The sequence below is a fragment of the Chrysemys picta genome, chromosome 6 (assembly GCF_011386835.1).
Source record: "Chrysemys picta bellii isolate R12L10 chromosome 6, ASM1138683v2, whole genome shotgun sequence".
Lineage (NCBI taxonomy): Eukaryota > Metazoa > Chordata > Testudines > Emydidae > Chrysemys > Chrysemys picta.
In genome coordinates, this window is record NC_088796.1 from 78,940,887 (window position 1) to 78,957,566 (window position 16,680).

Sequence of the window (16,680 nt, forward strand, 5' to 3'; positions counted from 1 at the left end):
ATTGTAATGGTCTAATCCTTTTCGTAAACTATGCCAATATTTATACATACACTTTCATTTACTGCTGGTAATTTTTCCACAAATGCATGTAATAATGCTGTCCTTTTCTGAAGTCACTGCAAAGCAGTTGTTGGTATAGCATGAAGTTCTAATAACAATAGTACTTCACACTGATAGATGATCCACATGAGTTAAATGACCAGAAGTGATGCCAGTCACAGAATATCTTCTGACTTTTCTTGTCCTCCCTTTAAATTTATTGATGCTCTTGTCCAGTTAAATCACATCTTATCTACTTCCTTCTCCCTGCTTCCTTCAAAAGAACCCCAAACAAACCATAAACAAAAAGACTTCACAGGGTTGGAATTTAGAGAACCAGCAGTAGTGCCAAACAAACTTTTTTCCAGGTGCACCTGAGATGCATCTGTGCTCCCTTAAGATTGCTCTAAAGAGGTGTAAATCAAGACTCCCTGCACGATATGTGTATGCGACGTTCTCTACAAATATTTAAGAATCACAGTCAGTCTGTTCACTTGTATCTTCTTTTTTTTCTTTTCCCACTCTCCCATTTACCACAAATTATTCTTATTCTCAGGCCCCAAATCTACTTTCCCATGCTTTACCATGATAAATATTGATTGACAAAATTCTGTAGGTGAGTAGAATCTTGTAAGTTTACTTTAGAACACAGTAAGTTATTTAGACCGCAAACAGTTTTACTGTGTTGACATCTAATGGCTCAAGATCTTAAACTCTTAATTGACCTACCTTAGTTGTTTGCCCACTGTCTAACAAAGGGGGAAGAAAAGCTGTGCACTAGTTTTGTAGACCTTACAAACAAACTCTATGATCTGCAACAGCAGTGAATAGATATTTTCCTAGAGGTGTAGTGATATTGGTTGCTGAAGCTACCCCAATTAGTCTTTGCCAAATAGAAAATCTTGACAGCAGTCTCTCAACTAACTTCTTGAGGGGATTAAAGGAAATTAATTACTATCTTTGAAAATTATAGTCCTTATTAAGGTGAAGTACCTGGACTGTATCTGTAATGAACTACAAGAGTTGTATAAGGTGATGGGTAAAACAGACTTTCTTGATGTAAATGGTAAATGTAATAAATAAGTTTTATTTCAATGCATATTTCATTCTCAACTGCTGCTTAAAAATGTCAATAAGTGATGTGTGAGAGATCTACTTAAGCCTAACTGTACTAATATTTTTTAGTTGGAAGCCTCCTTAGCTGCTGCCAAGAAACAGCTGGTAGATGAAACTTTAATGAAGGTGGATCTCGAAAATCGTTGTCAGAGTCTGACTGAAGACCTGGAGTTCCGTAAAAATATGTATGAAGAGGTAATTCTCTTTTAATACTAAGTTTTAGTTCTAGAGGAAGCAAATTTTAAACATTTTGAACCAATTCAGCTTGCTTATTGGGAATTCTGGTATGTTTTTATTTGTATATTATGGAAGCATAAGTACTTAACCTAGAATGTGACATGACTGAAATAGCTGTTTTTAATATGTGAAATAGCTTAATTTTTTTTATGCTGTACCCTTTTAAATAGTATAATCTGAAATTTGTTTAAGTATTCTCCTTAAGGTAAGGACTTTCCAATTCCCTGTTATGTATGAGTGTTCAGGAGGCGCATGAGAGCAACAAAAAATAAGCTTGAGCACAGCATTCTTTTCTCTGTGTATGCATCTATTTCCTTTCCAGTTTCATTGTCAGCTTTGCTGCTATTACACCCTTTTGCAGAGTTTAGGGAAGAGTGCGCAAGTGTGCTGCCTCTCCTCCCCAAGCAGTGATTAGTGAAAATTTCTCAAGTGATGCCAAATGCACAAAATAAATGGTGAGATGCGGTACGTTTTCCCCTCTAAACTTTAAATCCTCATTTTTACTTTTAGCAAAAATATACAGTGCTCAGAAATGTAATATTTCAAGTTGAAGGTGCTCCTCTAACACTCTTGTGACTAGTTAATCTTGTAGGATGTAAAATTCAGTTTATGGTGTCAGATATGGAATCTGCGTGAAATTTTTAGATGTTCACCATAGTATAATTTATAAAGATCTGCAATGGATATGCTACTGGAAATATTCTTGTGAAATATTCCAACATTTATTCAGAACACTAGCTGAAAACGACATTATTTCACATTCTAATTATAGCAGCTTAAAATTGGACTCTCTTGGCTGTTGGTCTAAAGCTCATCTTGGCTGAAATCACCAGAATATTGTTAATGTTATGCCCATGTTTTATTGAAAATTTTGCTATTTCTATTTTTCTTAGGAAATCAACGAGACAAGAAGGAAACATGAAACTCGGTTGGTTGAGGTGGATTCTGGGCGCCAAATTGAGTATGAACACAAACTGGCTCAAGCACTTCATGAAATGAGAGAGCAGCATGATGCACAAGTGAAACTGTATAAAGAAGAGCTGGAACAGACTTATCATGCCAAAGTGAGAGCGTTTCTCTTTATACTGCTGCTTGACAGATTTTTCTCTTGTGGGATTATAGTAATTCCAAATAACTATAAAACTATTTAAATGTTAAGGTGTATCAAGAACTGTCGGCTGGCTGTAAAGTTTCATGTTTCTGGGTGTGAATTTAAATTTCTATATGCATGTAAAATCTGATTTCCATTGGAAATAATTGTCAGGAAGTACCAGAATGTAGTGTCTTGGACTGCACTTGTGATGTGTTTTAAAAAAAAAAGGGGGGGGGGGATATGACTAGTACTGTGGATTCCAGAAAATGTTTTACATGTGGATTTATATTAATATTGGTGGGCAGGATTTCCCATATTTTTTTATAAAACTAGCACATCCCATGTGACAACACGCAAAACATGGTTAAGTAGCAACTCTACCACATTCTGCCCCTCTTGTAGAGAAAAGGGTGAGTGGAACTTACTTGTACAGAAATATATCACTTCAAGTGCTTACTCATGTTCATTCCATTGTAGGTGTGTGCACGCCTACATGCACAGTCATCAGAGATTTTTGCCTTAGTGGTATCTGTAGGTCAGCTGTGGTGCCCCCTTGAGTACCATGCTCATGCGCTGGTATATTAGGTGCCGCCGACTCTACGCCCTCTCAGTTCCTTCATGATGGTTGGTCAGAGCGTCTCGTCTTGCATTGCAAGAGCGTTAGCGGTTCTTTACAAGTTCTATCTTTTTATGTGGTTTGTAGGTACTTTGTTAGCCATTAAGTTAAATATTAGGTTAGTTTAGTAGTTAGAGTCCCGACGCAGGGCATGCCCTGTTCCCCCGGCTTCAAACCATGCTAGTGATGCAACAGGCCGATGCCTATTAGTGACCCCCATGACAGTTGTTTGAAGTGCTTTGGGGAGTCCCATAGAAAGGACAAGTGCAGGATCTGTAAGAACTTTTGCCCCAGTACCCAAAAGGAGCAGGATATCTGCCTGAGGGCCCTCCTCATGGAGGTTGCGCTTCGTCCTGCGTTGGAGCCCTCCCGCTCGGATGCCACACCGAGCACCTCCGTACAGATGCAGAGTGCACCGCTGGCACCTAGCTGTGCCCGGCACCATTCCCTGTTGCCGGTGTCTAAGAAACAACAACAAGAGCAGCACTAAAGGGGAAAAGGGGCTTTGGGCAAAAGACCTATATCAGGCCAAGTGCCTGCCCCGGGACTTCATGGGGATACTGCTTAACTCTGACCCCGCTCCAGCCCGGGCAGGGATCCGACTCTCGGGAGTGACAGGGGACCTCAGGTTCTCTTAGGGCCTTCGTTGCTGAAGCAGCCTTGGTGGCTAAAGAGCAAGCAGGATGGCCAGCACCACAGACGCTGTGCCAGACTCGGCTAAGACGTTAACACCTAAGGGCAAGCCGGTGATGGGACCCACTCCATACGGCAGTGAAGTACCTTCGGTCCACGGATCACAGGTATAGATCCCCATCTCCGTGGCCTAGGACCCCAGCACTGCACCCTTGGTCTCGGATCAGAAGGCCCCAGGTCCCTGATGCCACACTCTCCCTCTATGAGGCATGGGATACTGGAGTCGAGGCACCAGTCCTTGGTACCTGTGAGCTTCCTGCCAAAGACTGCCGTGGCGTAGGTCACCTTCACATAGACGGTTTCCCAGATGTTGGTCCCCACCGGGGTGGGATCGCTCCCTATCATGGCACTGCTCTCCACCTCCCCAGTACTGCTCGTTGGGCGGGCACTGATCCTCGCCCTCATCTCACTGGTTGCTGACTTGGGTCAGTTGGCAGACTCAGGCCTCCATGGCTCCACCCTGGTCTCTGGAAGGGCAATGGCCACCGTCAGACTGGGACTTCAGCCCCTCATCCAGGAGGAATGATTTGACGCCAACCCATGAGATCAGTACGGCATCTGCAGCAGCGGCAGGGCAGCAGGGACAGTGGCCCGCTTAAGGGCCATACTGGAACCAGTGGGGCATGTCTGTAATGGTTGTCCTACATTCTCACCAGTCCTCCCTGGCTGCATTGGACAAAGCGCCTCTGGCATCGGAGTCAGAACACCATACTGAATGCATCGGGCTCCAACATCTAAGGAGCTGTCCCGGAGAGGGAAGGGGAAAAGAAGTACTACGTCCCTGCAAAAGGGTTAGAATATTAGTACACACAGCCTCCAGCAGGGTCTCTGGTTGTGTCCGCTGTTAATGTAAGGGAAAGGCAGGGCCAAATCAGTGGCATGCCAAAAACAAAGACACCAAGAGACTGGATTTGTTTGGCAGAAAAGTTTATTCGATAGCCAGCCTGCAGTTTCGGGTGTATAACCACCAGGCCCTGTTAGGCAGGTACAATTTTAACCTGTGGGAGGGCCTCCTCAAGTCCCACAGGACTGAGTCCAGGAGTTCGCAGCTTTAGTGAAAGAAGGCACAGCGGTGGAGACGGGCCCTCCAGATGGCCTGAGACACTACGGACTCAACGACCACGGTGGTTGCCTCTGCGGAGGTCATGAGGCGCAGCTCCTGGTTGCAGTCCTCTGGGTTATCCCAGGAGATGCAGGCCACCATTCAGGACCTCCTGTTTGAGGGGGCAGGGCTCTTCTCTGAGCTCATGCACAGAAAGCTCTACAGCCTTAAAGACTCCCATGCCACCCTCTGCTCCTTGGGCCTTAATACCCCTCAGCAGGCCAGGAAGCTGTTCCATCCTCTGCCTCCCCAGTTTAGGTCTTGCGGGATTCCCCGGCTGAGTACCTACAGTAGAAAGGATAGAGACAAGGGGTCTGAGTGGCGACACGTGTCGTCTTCCCGTTCATCTGCTCAGCCTGGCCCTTCCAGGAACCAAGGAGGCCAAAAAAGGGCATTTTGAGGATGCGCTCAAGGATGGCGCCCCAGTAACTTCGCAGGATCCACCCGCCCGCTCTTTCCTTAACTGCCTGTGCCCCTTCCAGTCGGCCTGGTCATGGCTGACCTCAGACCGTTGGGTGCTCGATATAATATCTTCAGGTTACGTCCTGCACTTCGTGTCTGACTCTGCCTCCCACCTCTCTTCAGGGACCCGTCTCACAAGCAACTTCTTGTCCAAGAGGTCGAGAATCTCCTGCATCTGGGGGTGGTGGAGGAGATCCCTGGGGACATGAAAGGAAAAGGGTTCTCCCACTACTTTCTAACCCCGAAAGCAAACATGGGTCTCAGATGCATTTTGGACCTGCGTCGCCTTAACAGGTCTGTCAAGAAGTTGAAGTTTCACATGGTCTCCCTAGCCTCCATCATCCCCTCCCTGGATCCGGAGACTGGTACGCCGTGCTCAACTTGAAGGATGCGTATTTCCATTTTCCAAGGGCACAGGTGCTTCTTCCATTTTTGTGCTGGGCCAGTGCCATTTCCAATTCATGGCGCTGCCCTTTGGTCTCTCATCCGCCCAAATAGTATTCACAAAGTGCATAGCACCAGTGGCCACTTACCTGATGTGCCATATTGACCCGTACCTTGACGACTGGCTAATAAAGGGCTGGTCCGGGGACTAGGTTCAGCATCTTGATCTGATTTGCTCCACCTGTCGTGACCTGAGGCTGTTAATAAATGAGGAAAAATCTCTCTTAATTCCAGTGCAATGCATATAGTTTATTGGAGCGGTCCTCGACTCAGGCCAGAGCCTGCCTTCCTTCCCCAAGGCTTGGTTCCAAGCCATGGCAAATTTTATCTCGTGCAGGCAAGCCCACCCTCTCACCACCGCTCACTCGTGCCTGCAATTGTTGGGCCAGATGGCGGCCTGCACTTACGTTGTTCGGCACATGTGGCTCCACCTCAGGCCCCTGCAGGCATGGCGGGCATCTGTCTACGTACCCAACAGACACAGCGTGGACTGTGTGGTCAGGGTCCCGGACCACATACTGTTGTCACTCACCTGGTGGCAGAATCCTGAATCGTTGTTGGAGGGAGTTCCCTTCGTGGCTCCATCTCCATCAGTGACCCTAATCTCAGATACCTCAAACCAGGGGTGGGGAGTCCACCTGGGCGATATCAGCACACAAGGTTGTTGGTCAAGTCACGATTGCTCCCTACATATCAACGTCAGGGAGCTTAGAGTGGTTTGCTTGGCCTGCCAAGCCTTCCTACCTCACATAAGAAGCAGGGTGGTCCTGACGGACAATGCAGCGGCTATGTTCTATATCAACAAGCAAGGTGGAGCCAGATTGTCTGTCTGCCTTTTGCCAAGAAGCCATCAGGCTCTGGGATTTGTGTACAGCACGACAGCCATCTTGTAGTGGCACACCTCCCCGGGGCCAGGAACGCTTTGGCACATTGCCTCAGTAAGACCTTTTAGTTTTGCCTCGAGTGGTCCCTTCATTCGGAAGTGGTCAACATCATCTTCCAGAGGTGGGGGACTCTCCAGGTGGACCTGTTCACATATAGGCAGAACAGAAATTGCCACGTTTCCTGCTCGATTCGAGGGATCGATAGAGGCTCTCTTTCAGACCCTTTTCTGCCCCCGTAGACGGCGGCTTTGTTGTATGCCTTCCCCCCAGTGCTGTTAATTCACAGGGTCCTCATGAAGATCAAGCAGGACAGGGCGAAGGTGATCCTCATAGTGCCGGCTTGGCTGCGCCAGCACTGGTTGAGCACATTTCTAGTCCTCTCGGTGGCTGCTCCGTTACAGCTACCGCCCAGGCTGAACCTGCTGTCCCAAAACCATGGCCATCTTCTGCATCCAAATCTGGTGGCACTGCACCTGACGGGTTGGCTGCCTGCCACATGGTTAAATGCGGAGGAGCAGGACCGGTCAGCCGGTGTCCAACAGGTCCTGGTGGGCAGCAGAAAGCCCTCCACCAGAGCGACTTACCTGGCCAAATGGAAGCGATTTGCTTGTTGGACCTCAGATAAAGGCATTCGACCCGAGCGGACCTCGCTGCAGTTAATCCTGGACTATCTTCTGCATCTCAAGCTCCAAGGGCTGTCCATTTCATCTATCAAGTTCCACTTGGCTGCTTTCTCAGACTTTCATCCACCGCTCAAGGCTAGGTTGGTTTTCGCCCAGGACATGACTGCTAGGTTCCTCAAGGGCCTTGACGTGTGAGTAGAGACGCTCAAGGATCCTGTTCCTCTGTGGGACCTGAATCTTGTGCTGTCACTTCTCACGGGACCCCCCTCTTCTGAGTCTCTGGCTTTCTGCTCTCTCCTCATTTCCTGGAAGGTCATGGTTCTTGGTTTGCAATAACATCTGCCTACTGGGTCTCTGAGATTAGGACACTTACCTTGGAACTGTCCTGAACGGTCTTTTACAAAGTCCAGCTGTGAAGACATCCTGCTTTCCTGCCCAAGGCGGTCTCTGTTTCATACGGGCCAAGGCATTTACTTACCTGTCTATTTTCCAAAGCTGCATAAGTTGGAGGAGCATAGGTTGCATTTCCTAGACGTCAGGAGGGCGCTAGCCTTCTAAATTGAGAGGACCAAGCCGTTCTGCAAGTCGATGCAATTGTTCGTCACGTTGGCCTACAGAATGAAAGGTTGTACAAAGTCTGCTCAAAGAATTTCTTCTTGGATCTCTGCCTGCATTCGCTGCTGCTACAATCAGGGAAAGGCGCCCTCTCCGGCAATTATAACCACCCACTCAACCAGGGCGCAAGCCTCTTCGACAGCTTTTCTAGCCCAAATGCCTATCCAGGACATCTGTAGGGCGGCCACCTGGTCGTCCGTCCACATTTTCACGTCCCATTATGCACTTATCCAGCAGGCCCGGGCCAATGCTGGCTTTGGTAGAGCAGTGCTGCAAGCCGCTAGACTGTGAACTCTGAGCAAGCACTCGAAGAAAAAATGGTTATCTAAGATTTTATAAGTTTTCAAGATGAGTTGCTCATGTCCATTCCATTACCTGCCCCCCTATCCCTCTGGAGTTGCCGGCAAGAAGGAACTGAGAAGGCGTAGGGTCTGCGGCGCCTAATATACGAGCACATGAGCGTCGTGCTCAAGGTGGCAGCACAGCCAACCTTACAGATACCGATAAAGCAAAAATCTCCAACTGTGCACGTGGGGGCGCGCACACACCTAGAATGGAATGGACACAAGCAATGCATCTCGAAGAACAACAGTTACAAAAAGGTATGGTACTTGGTTTTTTGGGTTTGTTTCTTCCTTCCTCTGCCTTGATGATTCAGCATTTCTGTAAACAGACTCCTCTCAGTTTAAACTCCCTTCAGCTTGCTTTTCCACATTCATGTGCATGGATTTCATAGTAGATAAAACTCATAATAAAGAATAAATTGTATAGTGTAGCTATAGTAAACTGCTACTGATAGTTATGCTCAGATTAATCTTCCTTGAAAAACTTCAATTGAATTTTGGAATAGTTTCCTCCTTTAAAGTCTAGCCCAAAATTTAGGGACTAGATCTATTTTTACTAGCCTAAAACGGCTTAATGAACTGTAGGTTTTTCCCTCGAACTCCTATGTGTGTGCTGTTCTATTTTAGTCAGTACCTTTGACCATATTTGATGTGATTTTAAAAAACAAACACACACACATTTAAGTTGAATTTATGGTGCTGCCTAAACTATCTGCGGCAGTTTGTTCACCTCTTTTGAAAAAATTAATTTCCATGGTTGCGAATATATTTTTTAAATAGCAAATTACTTAAGGAAAGTGGTGGTTGTAAAGAGAAGGAATGTGATGGCTCAAGGGACTGGTAATGTGATATGAAGTCTTTTGATTTGGGACACCCCAATATACTGATTGAAAAAGTAACACTAGATAACTTCTGTGAAATCAGTTGGTGATCTTGGTCAAATATCTGCACAGGCAGCACCACAATAGGAGCCCTTGTTTGGCAGTCTTAGGTCCAAAGAATGAAGGGCTTGAAAACTGAATTTGCCTCTGGATGAAGACTTCTACAGTTCCAGTTTGGGACATGTTGATGGGGTGAGCGGTGGAAGCTTGTACTGCTGTTTGTTGCTAGCACTCAACCAGATTATGACTCTCGGGAAAGTGAATCCAGCACTGTAATTGAGCACTACACTTGCTCAATTACGATTACAAAAGAGGCAGCATGATGCTTTCCCTGTATTACAGACAGGAACTTTGTGGTTTATTAGTAATACTACATGAAATTTCTTTAGGTGACCCATGCTTGCTTACTTATTTAGTAGCAAGTCTTTTGAGACTGATGTGCAATTTGCTTTGTTGTAGCTTGAGAACGCCAGACTCTCCTCTGAAATGAGTAGTTCTGCAGCTAACACAGTAAGAGAAGAACTGACAGAAAGTCGCATGCGGATTGAAAGCCTCTCCTCCCAGCTTTCAAGCCTACAAAAAGAGGTAACAAATCACTTGGGATTTAGACCTAATCCCTGTAATAGAATTTGATTAAAAGTTTATACCTTTTCTCTTTTTTTTTTTATTGCATGTTAAATGGATTTTATTACTCTTCATCTTACTGACTTTCTAAATTCCATAACTTCTGAAAATAAAGTTGAACTGTTCTACAGTATGTATTTGAGAGGCATTATCTAAATTTTAAACTCCTTCCTGAAAATGCTTCACTGTTACAAGTAATACCAAAGATTATTATAACTGAAAGATTGGAACAAAAATACTTTTTTTTCTATTTGTTTACTTCATATATTTAACAGCTGTTTAAGGTCTGTTGCACTGTTTCCCTTGCATAGTCAGTCTTTGTTTATTGAATGGGAAAAAATCTTTTTTTTTTTTTAAAAAAAAGGTATTTTTTTCAAATACTCCAATTTCTTTTTGTAAGTAATTAAGTTTTTACATTGATATCTTTAAGACACCTCTTTCCCTTTTCTCATTCTTCAATGAATTATATATTAAAAATATACTGAATTAGTTTTGTTCTGATCTCTTTACATGTCTCTTGTTCCCCTGGTAGCCAACTTACTTCAGTTTATCTATTTCTCCATCAGATCATTCTGTCAATGACAAGTGGTTAATGACTTGTGAAGTAGTTTCTGTTCTGCTCAGTCTGCAGTTTCGATCATTACAAGCAAAAAACTGAACAGGTTTTAACAAATGCAGGTTCTGTGGTATTGACTTAGAAATGGCCGGGGCCCCGGTGTAGGTAGTGTTGTTCTTGAGAGATGTTGTTCCGCTTCAAGAATTACAAGGTTTTATTTTCATCTCACGTCTCTACCCCACTGTACTGTTTGTTCTCTGTGCTATATGGGTTCTTCTGCACTCATCACCGTAGTATCTGAGCGGATCGGCATTAAGCAATGTGATATTTGTCACATTTGTGTTCTCGTACTCTACATGCGCTTGGAAGAGGATGTTCTGTAAACTTTATTTTAAATCTACGCACATTGCTATATGTTTTAGAAAAAGCAAGGTCAAATAAATGCATCTTGCACTCGGAGCAGAAGATGGTGAGGGTTCTGATGTTCCTTTAGTTCCTGACTGAAGTCATTTCATCATCTTGGGCTTGCCCCTGAGAAAGTTCAGTCTCCTGATAGATGAGCTTTAGCTTTATTGTGTACAGTTCTATTGTGCTAGAGAAGCAAAGTTGTTTGATCCAGGTTTTCATTCCAGAGCTTTAATGGAACTTTTAGATACCTTGGGCCTAGGCCTTTAAAGGCTTTGAAGATAAGGACTGAGACATCAAACTCGTTTCAATAGACAATCGGGAGAGGTGCATATATTATGGTGTGTTACTATAGGAAACTACAAAATAACATTTGAGGTGAGGTTTTTAAGAAAGCCATAGTGAAACCAAAAGAGCTTTTATTTGTTTTACTGTAGAGCCTAGGAGCCTTGGTCATGAACAAGGACCCCATTGTGCTAGGCCATCTACAAACACAGAACAAAAACATTTATTAAGTTTCTGTTTTCAAGGTAGGTGAAACAGTATTAAGCGAACAATAATATTAAGCAAATGGTTATTCTATATATATAGAGAGAGAGGATTTCAGGTCTTGAACAATTGAGACCTACTCTTGCTTGGTAGTTCTGTAGTATTTACACTACATAAATATTATGTCTTCAACTAAAGAGAATTTTGTCAACTCCCTAGGAAAGAAACTCACCTTGCTCTCCTACCAGCACGTACCTTGAGTACCATTTAAAGCAAAAGATTGAGTATATAACAGGTCTTGCAGTATAACCTTCAAATTGTCAACTTCTCTTGAACCAGCAGGGAAAGAGTTCATGATTTGAGTTCCCTCCATCAAGAATATCCTGTGCATATCTAGAATTCTAGAAGCTGTTGATAATCTTGTCTGTTGGGACGAAATGTGAGAATATAAGCAGACCGTAAAATAACCAGAATTCATGAGCTTTATGATGCAGAATCTTGAATTAAACATATTGGAAATCAGAATAGCCTACTGAGCAGAGGGGTTGTATGTGACAAACACCACAGAGTAAACCACGCATTCTGCATTAGCTGAAGGTTGGTCCTCCCAGGAGAGCCTAATCTACTTGGTTACATAATCCAGACTGAAACTAGGAGAGGCATTGATAACAAGCAAATTTGCTTCTGAAAGGAAAGTTTAACTTCACCAAAGATGGAATAAAGCATTTGTGGCTATTCATAAACTTTAAGGCCAGAAGGGATCATCGTGATCATCTAGTCTGACCTCTTGTACTTTGCAGCCACAGAATCTGCTATTTTTTTTATCCCAATTACCATTTACCTCTGTGTCCTGAATTGCTTTCTCTTTCAAAATTTGTTCCAAGACCTTACATACAATTTGAGGTCAAACTAACAGGCCTGTAGTTTCCTGGATCACCCTTTTTCCTTTCTTAAAAATAGGAACCATATTAACAATACTCCCATCATAGGGTATGACCCCTGAGTTTACAGATTCATTAAAAATTCTTGTTATTGGACTTGCAATTTAATGTGCCAGTTCCTTTAATATTCTTGGATGGAGATTATCCAGGCCCCCTGATTTAGTCCCATGAAGCTGTTTAAGTTTCACTTCTACCTCGGATGTGGTCATTTCTCCTGCCATATCCTTGTTCCTGTTAGTCACCTTGCCACTACCCATAAGATCTTCATTTGCTTTATTAAAAACAGGAGACAAAGTATTTTTTTAGGTGTTGATCCATGGCTAGATTATCTTAAATCTCCACCCCATCATCAGTGCTTAGTGGTCACACTTCTTCTGTTCTTGTATTCTTATTTATATGGCTATAGAATCTTTTACTGTTGGTTTTAATGCCCTTTGCAAGGTCCAACTCTGCTTGGCTTTTGGCAGTTCTCATTTTATCCCTAGACTTTCTGACCTTCAAAAGTTAGCTTTCCTTGCTTATCCATCCCACGTTCTATTCCTTGTAGGCTTTCTGCTTTTAATAACCTGTTTGAGATGTTTGCTCATCCAGAGTGGTCTGCAACCCTTGCCTATCAATTTTTTCCCCTTGCTTGGGATTCAGGTTTAGGATAGTTTCTGCAACTTTGACTTACAATTACTTTGCCTCCACATTCAGATTCTTAGTTCTTCAGTCCACTTCGCTAACTAATAACTTAAAAAAATTAGGGAATCCCTTTTGAAATCAAGGATCCTCGTTGCAGTTCTATTTTTGTTTGTTCTTCCATTTAGTTTTAAACTGAATTAGCTCATGATCACTTAAACCAAGGGTGTTTCCTGCAACTGGTTCTGTGAGGTCCTCACTACTCACCAATACCAAATCTAAAATGGCATCATCTCTTGTTGATTCAGTGACTATTTGGTGAAGAAATTTCTCACCTATCATATCCAGGAAAATTTGGGCCCCGCTATTATTAGTAGCGCTTGTCCTCCAATCTGTACCTGGAAAGTTAGTCTCCCATATCACACAATTCCCAGTAGTATTTATTTCATTAAAGAGGTTTCTAGCCATATCCAATATCACTATTGTTGACTTAATGCAGAAGCAATTGAGAATCTGCCAAGACCTCCAAATTGTGTGCCTTGTTAAAATGTGGGCACTAGGCAATGTCCATATCTTACCAGTGCCTTTTACTTGGAAGAATTTTACAGCATTTCACAAACATCACATGGTTTCTTACTGTAATTGCTTGTGTAATCTATGCTCCATTCCAAATGCAAAACTCCTGTAGACTTCAGCTGGGATTGGTGACAAGGTTTGAGTATAGAACTCACAAGAGATCCTTGTTAGCCTGATGCATCACACTATAGGATAGAACAAGAAGTTAAAATACTTTCTGTAATAAACAATGGAAGTGGAGGGAAATAGGAATTTGCAACAGATGAACTGAACTTCCCCAAAATAGAATTTAACCATAAAGCTGATGATCGTGCTTACTGTTGTATTAAAAATTTCATGGCACTCTTCATATATAAAAGTGGTCAGTATTTGTGTCCTCCGGAAGGTAGCACCCATGGCAGCACGCTTCTTACAGTACCAGACTAGAAGCAGTGGTTCTAGCTTCACCACTCAATGGAAACCCTACTTCATTTTAAAGTTTTCTATGACTGTCACTGACAAAGATCCTTTTGAAGGTTTTTGATTGAGATCTTTAGTGAATTATCTGTAATGAACACCCTAACAATGATTGCTTGGGTAGGATAGACCTTTTTGTATTAATGTAGTTTAAAGCTATGGCAGATGCATTAGAGTTCTGCTGAACCATCCAGATTTCCATCAAAAGGAATGCCCATGCAAGGTAGGTGGGCAAAAAGTGGCCATCTTTAGGACATGGTGTATGCTTGGCCACACCTGTCACTTCATTCCAATTCTACCTATGTCCCCTCTTTTTTTATTAGAGAAGTCTGGGTCTCTTGGGGCCATGTGTATCTCAGCATTATTTGGGGATTCCTTTGTATTTGCATCCTTTTGGTGTGGCACTGGCCGTATGTGACTCTTGGACAGTCTGGCAGGTGTGGAAGGGGGAGATATTGATTATCCATCCTCTTGGGGGGGATTGATTGTGCGTAGTGTGGTGTAGGACACATGGATTGCTTCCTTGTGATTCACTGGATTTATTCCTGCAGAGTCAGAAAACGTGTACAGTCTATAATACTAATTTGCACTTGTCTTTTTGAGGCACTCAACGAGCTTTACAAACACTAATGAATATAGCTTTACAACTTTTCCCGTTAAGTAGGTGGGGTCGTCTCCATTTTAAAGATGACACTGAAGTACAGAAGTTAATTTACTGGCACTGGAAACTTATTCTAGGCTTTGCCACAAAACTTCTAACTCCTAGGGTATGTCTACACTACGGGATTACTCCCAATTTACAGAATTCGATTTTTGGCGACCGATCTTATAAAGTCCAGTGCATGTGGCCACACTAAGCACATTAATTTGGCAGTGCGTGTCCATGTACTGAGGCTAGTGTCGACTTCCAGAGCGTTGCACTGTGGGTAGCTATCCCATAGTTCCCACAGTCTCCCCCGCCCATTGGAATTCTGGGTTGAGATCCCAATGCCTGATGGGGCAAAAAACATTGTCGCGGGTGGTTGTGGGTACATCCTCCCCCTCCCTCCGTGAAAGCAATGGCAGACAACCGGTTTGCGCCTTTTTTCCTGGGTGAACTGTGCAGACGCCATACCACAGCAAACATGGAGCCCGCTCAGCTCAAGACAGCAGTCATGAACATTGTAAACACCTTGCGGATTATCGTGCAGTCTATGCTAAACCAGAACCTGAAAAACCAGGCAAGGAGGAGACGGCAACAAGAGTGATGAGGACATGGACACAGAATTCTCTCAAGCCGCGGGCCCCAGTGCTTTGGAGATCATGGTGTTAATGGGGCAGGTTATAGCCGTAGAACGCTGATTCTGGGCCCGGGAAACAAGCACAGACTGGTGGGACTGCATAGTGTTGCAGGTGTGGGACGATTCCCAGTGGCTGCATAACTTTCACATGCGTAAGGGCATTTTCATGGAACTTTGACTTGCTTTCCCCTGCCCTGAAGTGCCAGAACACCAAGATGAGAGCAGCCCTCTCAGTTGAGAAACGAGTGGCGATAGCTCTGTGGAAGCTTGTAATGCCAGACAGCTACCGGTCAGTCGGGAATCAATTTGGAGTGGGCAAATCTACTGTGGGGGCTGCTGTGATGCAAGTAGCCAAAGCAATCCCTGAGCTGCTGCTACCAAAGGTAGTGACTCTGGGAAATGTGCAGGTCATAGTAGATGGCTTTGCTGCAATAGGATTCCCTAACTGTGGTGGGGCGATAGATGGAACCCATATCCCTATCTTGGCACTGGAGCACCAGGGCAGCCAGTACATAAACCGCAAGGGGTGCTTTTCAATGGGTGCTGCAAGCACTGGTGGATCACAAGGGACGTTTCACCAACATCAACGTGGGATGGCCGGGAAGGGTTCATGACGCTTGCGTCTTCAGGAACACTAATCTGTTTAAATGGCTGCAGCAAGGGACTTACTTCCCAGACCAGAAAATAACCATGGGGCTGTTGAAATGCCTATAGTTATGCTTGGGGACCCAGCCTACCCCTTAATGCCATGGCTCATGAAGCCATACACAGGCAGCCTGGACAGTAGTCAGAAGCTGTTCAACTACAGGCCGAGCAAGTGCAGAATGGTGGTAGAATGTGCTTTTGGATGTTTAAAGGGTCGCTGGCGCACTTTACTGACTCGCTCAGCCCTCAGCCAAACCAATATTCCCGTTGTTATTGCTGCTTGCTGTGTACTCCACAATCTCTGAGAGAGTTAGGGGGAGACCTTTATGGCGGGGTGGGAGGTTGACGCAAATCGCCTGGCCGCTTATTACGCACAGCCAGACACCAGGGCGATTAGAAGAGCAAACCAGGAAGCACTGCGCATCAGAGAAGCTTTAAAAACCCAGTTTCATGACTGGCCAGGCTACGGTGTGAAAGTTCTGTTTGTTTCTCCTTGATGAAAACCCGCCCCCTTGATTGACTTATTCCCTGTAAGCAACCCCCCCTGTTCCCCCTTTGATCACAGCTTGCTTTCAAAGAAAATAAAGTCACTATTGTTTAAAAATCATGTATCCTTTATTAATTAATTAATTTAATTATAAAAAGAGGGAGAGAATTGACAAGGTAGGGGTTGGGGATGAGGGAAGGAAAAGGCCACTAAAAGACTGCTTGGGTTGTCCACTGGGGTGGAGTGGGAGGGTGCATGGAGCCTTTCTCTCTCCTCCCCTCCCCCCCCCCGGCATTCTTGGGCATCTGAGTGAGGAGGCTATGGAACTTGAGGAGGGGGGAGGGTGGTTATACAGGGGCTGCAGCGGCATTCTGACCCTGCTGCAGTTCCTGAAGCTCCACCAGACGCCGGAGCATGTCTGTTTGCTCATGCAGCAGCCCCAGCGTTGCAT

General features: G+C 44.4%; 1 protein-coding gene across 1 annotated transcript in view; it reads left to right on the forward strand.

The window, feature by feature from the left end:
- Positions 1-16,680, forward strand: part of LMNB1 (lamin B1) — a 41,997-nt gene that overhangs the window by 15,210 nt on the left and 10,107 nt on the right. The window contains exons 3-5 of the mRNA XM_005310726.5: positions 1,225-1,350; positions 2,286-2,456; positions 9,609-9,734. Of these exons, the coding sequence (XP_005310783.1) occupies positions 1,225-1,350; positions 2,286-2,456; positions 9,609-9,734 (423 nt within the window). The remainder of the gene's footprint in view (positions 1-1,224; positions 1,351-2,285; positions 2,457-9,608; positions 9,735-16,680) is intronic.